The 10,560-nt window shown below is 33.3% G+C and overlaps 2 protein-coding genes across 2 annotated transcripts; one reads left to right on the forward strand and one right to left on the reverse strand.

Annotated features, from left to right (window-relative positions):
• Positions 1-6,195: 6,195 nt before the first annotated feature.
• LOC115231719 lies at positions 6,196-6,660 on the reverse strand. The gene has a single exon (XM_029801675.1). The coding sequence runs from the start codon at positions 6,658-6,660 to the stop codon at positions 6,196-6,198; it is 465 nt and encodes a 154-aa protein (XP_029657535.1).
• A 3,205-nt stretch (positions 6,661-9,865) lies between these two features.
• On the forward strand, positions 9,866-10,339 carry LOC115231720 (major centromere autoantigen B-like). The gene has a single exon (XM_029801677.1). It carries the CDS (start codon positions 9,866-9,868, stop codon positions 10,337-10,339), a length of 474 nt encoding a protein of 157 aa, XP_029657537.1.
• Positions 10,340-10,560: the final 221 nt, after the last annotated feature.

A 10,560-nucleotide genomic window follows, 5' to 3' on the forward strand; every position in this document is an offset into this window, starting at 1 on the left:
CATTTCAGGAACACTTTATTTTAATGAAATAAATGGTGAAAATAAGCAAGTAATTTGCTTGAATGATCACGAAACAACGATATCAATAACCCACCAGAACTATCAGCAATTGAAGACAACAAGGACGATTCTGAGTCTCCCACGTCTCTCACATCAGAAGCATTCGAAGAATCGGATGCTAAAACCATGCCACCTTTAAACTAAAATAAAACAGGATACCGTCTTGCGAAGATTCACTCTCAAATATCAATGCATTAGAAAAACGTTCTTCAAAAGACGATTCTCTGGGTAGACAAACATTTGAAGTATAAATGACTGAAAAATCAAATAAAACGGAATTACCTTCTTGTTCGCACTCAGAATTAGGAATATAAGGACAATCAACTGCCAATTGATCAAGTTGGTCTATCGTGAGTTTGGTTGCCTCTTCATTCACAAAAGTCTCGCTGGATCCAGAAAATGTTAATTCATGATTTGAAACACCATAGCAATCTAAAACTGTCATTTTACGAATTTTACCAGGAAAACCAATTAAACTCTTCAGACAGTCCGCAAACTCTGATGGAATAGAGGATGTGAGCTCGTTCAACTGTTCTTTGGTTCTCGAAACACGAGCATCCTCAATATTAAACTTGAAAAGCTCGTAGAGTTCAAGATACGAAAAGTGTCGATTAAGTAATGTATTTTCTGTATCCCCAGGGACAGTTACTCCTCGGTTTATAGTGTCTTTGAAAATTTGCCGACGATAAATAAACTCCTCGACGGTCCCACAGCTAATTAGCCTATAAACCACCACTGGGCGGGTTTGACCGACTCTATGAGCCCTTCCAATGGCTTGACTATCACTAGCAGGATTCCAACTCGGATCGTCTTAAAATTAAACCCAAAATTGTTGTACATATCAAAACTCTGTCAGCAAAGGTCAAAGTGAGTCCAACTCCTCCAACCATCGTCGTTAAAAGCAAAAAATTTGGGGATTTTACTGGATTTTGAAAGGCTTCCACAATTTCTCCTCTCCTTTCCATTTGGACATTTCCGTCCATTCGAAGTAATCGGTGACCCTGAAATGTTTTAAAAAACTCCAACTTGGCTAAGAAGAATCTTCTCAAGAATGTCAAGAACCTTCAGAGATCGAGAGAAAACGAGTGTCCGATGTCCATTTTTTGCTAAAGTGTTGAGCAATCGGACAGCAAATGCCAGTTTTCCAGATCCCTTGATGAGGGAAAGAGGATCAGGGGACTGCTGTTTCAACCGACGGTAACTTAAAATCAACCAAAAAATAAACAGCAATTCCACATCAGGATCCCCATTGGACTCTTTAAGTAATGTTTCCACCACAGAAATATGAAGAAGGTCGGGATGGTCACAAAGTTTTTTCAAATTGACAATTTCAATGAGTGGGGACCTCGTTGAAGTCATTGACTGGGATTAAATCAAAAAATACCTCTCTGACTTGTTTGGAGGACAATAATTGTTGATAGATTGATATTTGATGATCATTCAAAATGTCCAACATACCAAATCCAGTTTTGGTGGGATTTCAGACAGACCAGTCGATTTAAGTTCAATTTGGTCTTTAGTTCTCCGCAGAATGAGAGGATCAACCATTTCCTTAAGTTTTCTAAGTCGAGTCTCTCCCAATCCTTGGACGACTGCACTCGTTCCTCGCTCATTTGCCTAAAATGAAAGAAAATAACGCACTCTGCTGATTTTTGTAGCGAAAGTTTCCTTAAAGTGCTTCATCGTCCACAATTGATGGGTTCCACTCGTCACAAAATCCACAAGTGCCCACAATTCCTAAAATAGCCTAAAATTAAGACCATAAGATTGTTCTGCAAAGGTGTCCCAGTGAGGGCTAATCGTCGATGACTCTTCAAAGAATTGAGAATTTTAGCAGATTTTGTTTGATTTCGGAGAACATGTGCCTCATCCACTACGATCAAGTCCTAAAATGGGAAAAAAACAGTACAAAAAATGTGTTTCTCAGATTGTCTGCAGAGTTGAGGACTGTGGCGTAGGTCGTCAAAAGAACCCCCCGACGATTCAAAAAACGACGGAAATATTCTAGCTTTTCTCTTCCGTAGAATTTATAATATGGAAATGTAGTTTTCCTGGAAATAATGTTAAGAAATAACAGACCATTTAGAAATTTCATTTTCCCAATTCTTGAGGAGATTGGCAGGAACAATTATTAGAATGCGAAGAGAAGTGTCTTCTTCATATAGAGACTGGATGTATACGATAGCTTGAAGAGTTTTTCCGAGTCTGGATTAGTTAATATGGAAAATACCCCATCTCATCACCCAGGATTGCGCCTTTTGATTTTTGTAAGGTCTTTTGCATCCATAAAACACCGTCTCGTTGGTAATCAAATAGTTTTTTGATTATAGAATCACAACAACGCATTTCCATATTATAATATGATCCCGCGTAGTTTAATTATTATATAATGTGATATAATAAAAATATATTATTTAACTGTTTTCATAAAAATTTAAACAAATTACACGTCTTCTTTTAAATTTGATTTTGAACCTCCATGTAGCCTTTTGTCACTAGAAACAATTTTCATTTGGTGTTGAGAGTCTCACTTCTTAGCACTACATTCTTTTTCTTTGAGCGCATTTAAAAATTGCCTACAATACCATTTTACGTTAGCACCATAGGTACAATGTTCAACTTAGCATTATGAAATCTAATTCATTTTCCCGTTTCAACTTGTTTCAATAGTTATCCAAACTTCAATTGAGGTTTTCGTCTTTTTATTTTATCTAACATAAAAATAATCAGTTTATTGTTCTGGCAATTGACATCGGTGAAATATATTGTATAGAAACTGTATTCACAGAAGTATTATGAAGAATATACCATTTCTCATACTAAATGGGATTAACAAGAAACTAAGTAAAATCAATAGAAAATTAAATGAAATCAATGACAAACGACGTATGATTACCAGAAAACTAAGTGGCCTCAATAGAAAACTAAGTGGAATTAATACTAAGCTAAATAAGATTAACACCAAAAAATTATTTTTTAAAATTTAATTATTATTATTATTATTGAACCAGAAAACCACCGTCATAGCCAAAAGAAAGAAGAATTCAGGTGATCCCAGCCTCCCCCAGCAGTTCGCGCAGCCTCTCCCGATGTTCCGCTGTTGTCCTTTTCGCACGGTCTCTGTTGTTCCAGGCTTTCGGGATAATCTTTTTTTCGGAGAAAGTATTCAGCAGGGCTTTCACCCGAATTTTGTCGATTTTTATATTGTGTTTCCAGATTCCGATCCGATCGTAGGTTCCAGATTTATTATATATGTTGTTTAGGCCATATAGGCCTTTGCATTCTCCTGCGTTCTTCAGGAAGGCATTCAGGAAGTTAATCTTTCTTGCACCGGCCATAACTACATTTTCGACGTGGGTTGAGAAGGTTAGAAAGGTGTCGAATGTAACACCAAGAATCTTCTGGGTTTTGCTCTGCGGTATAATTTCCCCGTCTAACTTCGCTTCAATTGAGACTTTCCCAAGCCTTCTGTTTTTCGTAAACAGAGTCAAAATAGATTTTTCCAAACTTGCCTCCAGTTCGTTTTTATATAGCCATGTCAACCATATTTAATGCTTCAGCAATATTTCTCTATATTCAAAGCATAAAGCTTAAATAATCTTTAGATATAATTGATTTTATTCTATCTACAATTATTCTTACAATTATCCGTATCGAATACTCTTTAATTGACAAAACTTCTCCTTTTTGGAATAAAATTTGATTTTTAAAGACGGAAAACTTGGAGACGTTGGAGACGACGTCGGGTGCTCTTGGTATGAAGACGGAAAACTTCCTCCGCAAGCTCGGGGTAAAAATATCCATGCGCACTCATGATCCTCTGGAGGTGGACTGGCCTTTCCAGCGGTTTGGCGATTCGTCAGGCCGCTGGCTAAAAAAACGCAAATAAGTCTTATAAATATGTGACAAAATTTTCCAAGAAAAATGATTTCATCACACAGAATAAGGTTTTCAATTTTCAGACTATCTTTAAAAACAATTAAAAAAATATATTCTATTATTTAATGTCATTAGAGCTGTATCGACTAAGAATCGGTACCGTTAAATTATGAAAAACTAAAAATACATTTCATAATAGTACATAAAATATATTTTAAATGAAAAACGTCGACATACGGCGCATATCGCTGAAAGAGTTGGATTTGGTGAAATAATTCAAATTTATGGAGATCTCATAAAACTGAACCTGTCCAATTTCTATTCCATGAGATAAATTTTATGCGGTATGACACTGACACCAGTTACGTTAAGAAAAGTCGTTTTAAAATTAAATAGAGCTGCCGATTCCAAAATATTTTGTGAGAAAACGAGGAGTCAAATTAGATAACAGAAATAGAATTTTTGGTAAAATTCACTCCAGAATTGGCTTTCAAACAAAATCAAGTTTTGATTTGTTTTTTTATGTTTTGGATGAATTTGAAACCGAACTAAGCATTGAGGACGCTGTGAAAACAATTCAGACTAGCAAAATGGCTCGTCAAACTAGAATTCGAGTAACATTCATGCTCTAAAATCAGCGGTTTTCAACCGGGGATTTGTATATCTTGATAAATCGATTTTGCTTGCCTCTTATAAAGTGGCCTAAAGCCATTAATTGTTTAGTTTTGTTCTTGTGTTATTGTATACTTTTGTTAATTTAAACTTTATTGTGTTTAATGTTAAATTTTTAATTTTTTTCGATTAACAAACTTCTGGTTAAATAAAAAATAATAATATAAATAGAAAATGTTCTGGGAATGCGAGAGTTTGTAAAAAAATATTTAGGGATGCGAACTCTAAAAATGTTGGGAACCCCTGCTCTAAATATAAAGAAAAAAAGAAAAGAAGCGTTTGGCAGAAAGAATATAAATAAAATATATTCATTTGATCAGGCGGACTCGATTATCAATTTATTCATTTAACCCCATTTTCCCTGAAGTTGGGAGAAATGCGGCACCAAAAAAACCGACAGACTTCTTAGTGTCACACCATAAGTTAAGGAGGAAACTTGATTATCAAAAAAGCGCGATATTTAAAAATTAATAAAGAGATCTTTCTTGAAATAGTGATATTTATAAAATTAAAATTTCAGATTAAAAGTGAACTCCAGGACAAAGAACAAAATAAAGGTTTGGAAGTAATGGAAATTCGAAAGACAGTTCAGGATACTAATAAACAGAAAAACGGCAATCAAAATTCTTTGTCAGAACCACGACGATTCCCATCAATCTTCTACAGAAAGGAATCATTTTCCAGATGCTATAGATGAAGGACGTAGTGAGATTTTCTGTGACTCCAGAGGTTTCAATTGAGGCGGTTTTGAACAAGTCGTCAGTAAATCTGAAACAATAGTTTCATCAATTGTCATTGAAATTATCAAAATTATATACTTATTAATTTAATAGATTGCGCTTTGTGTCTATATTCTTGTTATGAATATTTAAAATTTTATCGTTAGGGAAAGTTTTAACTGAAACTTGAAATTTTTTAATTTTATCAAAAAACTGTTTTTGAAAATATTTTAAAAATCTACACTCATGAAACATTGGAAATATTTTAATATTAGTGTATAATAAAAATTTATAAACTTATATTTATTTCTTGTTTGATTTGTATTTTTCTTTATTTCTATATTTTTGGTTTGTTTTTCAAGAATACAAAGTTGTGTAATTTTATCGATAAAATCATCGGGAGGAGAACTGAATGGGTCTTCAAAACTATATTGTAGTAAAATACAGTCTTTATATATTATTGAAATTATAACTTTGAGTCGTTTTTTTGATCGCAATTTTAATTTTTTGATTGAGTGGAGTACTTGAATCAAATATTTTTGAAAACTGATTCAGATTAGTTTTTATCGAATCCTTATGTGCTTATAAATGTAGGTAAAAGTAAAACTACTTTGAAGTTTTATTCAATTTTAATGTTTCAAAATTTATTGAATTGAAAAATAAAAATCCATGTTAAAGTAATTAATTAATTAGCTTAATCTTCTCTTTTTGGGCCCATAATCCAGTGACCGTATGGGTAAGTTCTCGTCGAAGCACACTCCACATTCTGAGGCTGCCCTTGGTTGACATTCCGTTTCAGCTTTCTCCTCACTAGGCATCGATATACCATGCCTCTCTTCAGCCTGCATGCTCTCCAATGTCTTCCTCAGAACCACTGTCTGAATACTCTCACTCTTTCTTCCAGCTTGAGGACATCAAGATGACCCTTGAAAAATCTTGAGACAATTCCATCCCAGGTCATTACAACAGGGATTACTTTCACTTTTGCGTGATGAATTGCTTCAAGTTTATTTGCCAATAAGTCATATTTGTGGAACTTCTCAACTTCGACCTGCTTAAGGTAATTTTGCGAAGTAATCCCAACTTCGATAAGAGTGATTGTATTCCTCACTTTGTCATGGACAAATATATCAGGTTTGTTATTTGCCACAGCTGTATCCGTACTAATCGTAGTATCCACACGAATCTCCACAAATTCATTGCTAACAACAGATTGAACTGAGTGTGTCTTTAGTCTCTTAGTTTTCCTTATTCCATATTGACGACAGAGATGTAAGTGAATACATCTGACTACTTCGTTATGCCGTCTAAGATATGAGCTATTCAGCATTCTCCCGCACCTAGTTGCAAGGTGATCAATTAATGTTTCAATATGATCACATTTTGAACAATTTAACAAGTTTTTAAATATTAACAAATTTGAAAACATTGAAACCATTTTATTTTTTTCCGAATTTTTGTATAACTGACATTATAAAAATAAAACTGAAATAATGATAGGCCAGGTAGGTAACGACTAATCTTACCATAACTCATACAGTTTACATAAAAATGCATCAAATCATGATGAATACTTAGTACTAACATGAAGTGGCTTAAAATCTATTCTTTTAAATAATAAAACCAGATATCAATACGAATTAATTGCCGCTACAATTCATTGATTTTAAATAATTTAAATAATTTCAAAAAATATAAATGCAATAAGAATGACCGGAATTCTACCATTTAATTAAATCATAATGCTTGCGCGAGAAATTCCTGAGCAAAATGTCATATCTTATGAATAATGGTTTTTAGAAATCTATATTAACTGTTAAATCGCTAATTGTCCTGTCGTGTTAATTAGAATGAAACGAAATAGCTCCATTGTTTATAAAAAAAATAACTCCTTGAAGTTTAAGCATAACAATTTCCCATTAAGAGCACGAAAGACAGAAGAAGTAACGTTTCGTGATTCTGACACGCACGAGGAGACTCCTTATTTCGGCCTGATTTTCCTCTTGAGTACCCGCGCAAGCACGTAGTGGTCGTGATTTCTTCATGTCTTCATCTGATCGTCTATATAGTATCAAAAGGTTTTCCATGTTCGTATGTGTCAAAAGCTTGCATTTTTTTGAACGCTCCGTGAATGCTAGAGTTCTTTTCAGGCTTGCTTCACTTTTCCGTTTATTAACCAGAAAATGGAGTTGCCACATACCATGCATGCAAGAAAGAAGGCGCGGTACAGCTAGTTTTCATATATGACAAAGAGGGTTAGTTCGGTACGAAGAAGAGTAAATACTTTATCGAACAGTTGGAAAAAAGACGTTTGCATTGAAATTGGCTTACAGGTTACAACTTGACGGACGGCTAAAAGACTCGCAAGAATCCTCTATGCCCAAATGATCCTGGAACTTCGGTGCCTTTTTTATCTCCTCGTTAGTGATTTTTCTTTGTTTTTTTGGTTTTGATTTTTTGGGCAATAAATAAAAAAAATTTCGCTGTATGATAGGGTCCAATTTTGGAATATGGCCAAATAGATTCAAGCGCGAGTTCGTAAGCACTTTATTTAGAGGGCCCGTAGATCAAATTACTTACAAAATATAGTATATTAATATTTATTAAGAAATATTTTAAACTTTTAATTTTTTAGCATGGATCACACAGTGTCAACTTTAACATTAAATAAACAAAAATCATCTCCACATCCTTGTGTTATTTCTACTTGTCCTATTAACCAAGATACAATAAATAGTTTTATATGCGGATCATACCAATTGAATGAGGCTTTTTTAAAAATATAACATTTATAGGGAATATATAAAGGACAACTATATGTTTATACAATATATCAAATTTAGAACCGATTTACTCTTTACCAACTTCTGCCATTCTCGATATTTGTTGGCGAGAAAAAAAGAGTCAATTTATCTCAATTGACGCTAATGGTCACGTTTGTGGCTATAAAGTGGACGAAGAAATGATTAGTCGACTTTTTTCCACTCAATTAAACGATAAACATCTTTTGTCATTAGACATTGATTCCCGAGACATGCTTATATCCTCAGATTTACACGGCCGTGTTCACTATTGCCAACTTGGCCAGGATTGTGTTACTATAAATACATTTTCATTACATAATTCTCAGATTTGGAAGGTTCATTTTGATTCTGACAGTAATTTGTTTTACTCGGGTTTGTTTTTGAAATCAATATTTACTAAGGTGACGACGAAGGTCTTTTAAAACTTTCTGATCTAAGGGTTGGTAGTAACCCGCAAGTATCATATCGAAAGTTGATCTTTCATTTTTATATTCTAGATATAAATATGGAGTTTGTGGGATTCTATGTTCTGGAAATACATTATACACAGGAGGGTAAGGGCGGGAATCATTTTTTAGATACGATCAATGTTTGAATATTCTTGACAAAAGGAATTTCTCGGGAGAACATACATCTTCTACTAATTTAGGAGGAGGTGTGTGGGGGTTAAAGTTTTGCCCGTCCAACCCTCACATTCTTTTAGTGTCTGTTACTCATTCTGGATTGAGAGTAATTGACGTGTCAGATCCAGGTTTTTTTGAATATTTTTTTCTTAGCTTAAACGAATGTTACTGTTGGATATTTAGAACATGAGACATTGGTATATGTTTGTGACTGGGCGACGCCTAACAAGGTTATTTCTGCATCTTTCTATGACAACGATATTCGTTTGTGGGAGCTGGTTGATGTATAAATTGAAAATAAACTGTTCTTGAGATTTATAGTCGCGAATTCTCAATTTTTGATATTATTCTGAATAAATGGACCTATTTATTAAAAATAATTTTATTTAAGTAGAATTCATAAAATTTTTGAGTATCTATGATAAAAATAAAATTTATCCTACATAATTTTGAATTGTAGGCCTTTCCGATCTATATTAGATTTGTGCTAATTAATGTTTAATTTGTGCTCGTATTTAACATTCTACTCACATTAATTCCAATTAAAGTCGAATTAAATTAGAATAATTATTATTAGTGAATAAATAAATGGTTTAGACGTGTAAAAAAATAAATATTTTTTTAGAAAAAATAAAAAAAAAACCCCACGCATAAAATTGAAAGAAAAACAACTAAAAATACACTAAAAATTTATTACCGAGCTGATAATTTATCGGACGAAATCCGAAAACAGAAATATAAAATAAATGGCCAATCAGAAAAAACAAAGCACCAAATTCAAAGAAATTTACCGCGAGAACGGCATCCCCAAGACTCGCGGAAAACAATCCAATTGCAATACACAAAGAATAATTAAAATTTGACTTGAATCCTTTTATTATTACAAATATGACTAAAATATATACAGTTTACCCTCTATTGCTCGCCAATTCTATTGCTCGCCATTTCTATAACTCGCCACTTTTTTGGAAAAAATGCCATTTTTACTAAGGAAATTCCATTGCTCCCAAATTCTCTTACTCGCCACGTTTTAGTATTAAAAAATTAAAATTTATTATTAAAAAAAATAATTTTTTCAAATATTTATACCGCGTGGTTTTTTTGTAACATGAGGAAGTGCTCAAGATTATCCTATGATCAAAAAAGAGAAATTATAAATTATCTTATTGATAATTCTTCTCTAAGTCTAAGGCGTGTTTCAGAAATTTTTTCGTCGCGTTTCAAAAAATCAATTTCGAGACGTGCAATTAACGATCTTAAATTGAACAAACAGAAGATTCTTGGAATTAATCCAATTTATGGGAGAAGTTCTCGTTTTTCGAAACTTAGATATTCAGCAATTGATTCTGAAATCATTGCCTGGATAGATTACATGGAATCTATTGGAGCTTGCCTCAATGATGAGATAATTTTGTCGAAAGCAACTGAAATTGCTGCGTTAAACGGTCTCTTCGAATTTAAAGCCAGTAAAGGATGGCTTGAAAAGTTCAAAAAAAGGCACAATGTAAAACTAAGAATTTTTCATGGTGAATTGGGATATACTGCGGATGAGTTCAAAGACCAAATCGAAGACTTTGGATGAACATGGAAATATTCAACGAATGGTTGTATAATTGGAACAAGACTCTCAAACAAAAACAAAAAAAGATACTTTTGGTTGTAGACCATTGTCCTTCGCATAGAATAACAATCGAATTAAGTATGATAGAAGTTTTATATTTACCAAAAAACACGACTACTGTGCTTCAACCGATGGATCAAGGAATCATTAGATCATTCAAATCTCATTTCAACAAATTTAAA

This window comes from Octopus sinensis, unplaced genomic scaffold (assembly GCF_006345805.1).
Source record: "Octopus sinensis unplaced genomic scaffold, ASM634580v1 Contig18751, whole genome shotgun sequence".
NCBI classification, from domain to species: Eukaryota; Metazoa; Mollusca; class Cephalopoda; order Octopoda; family Octopodidae; genus Octopus; species Octopus sinensis.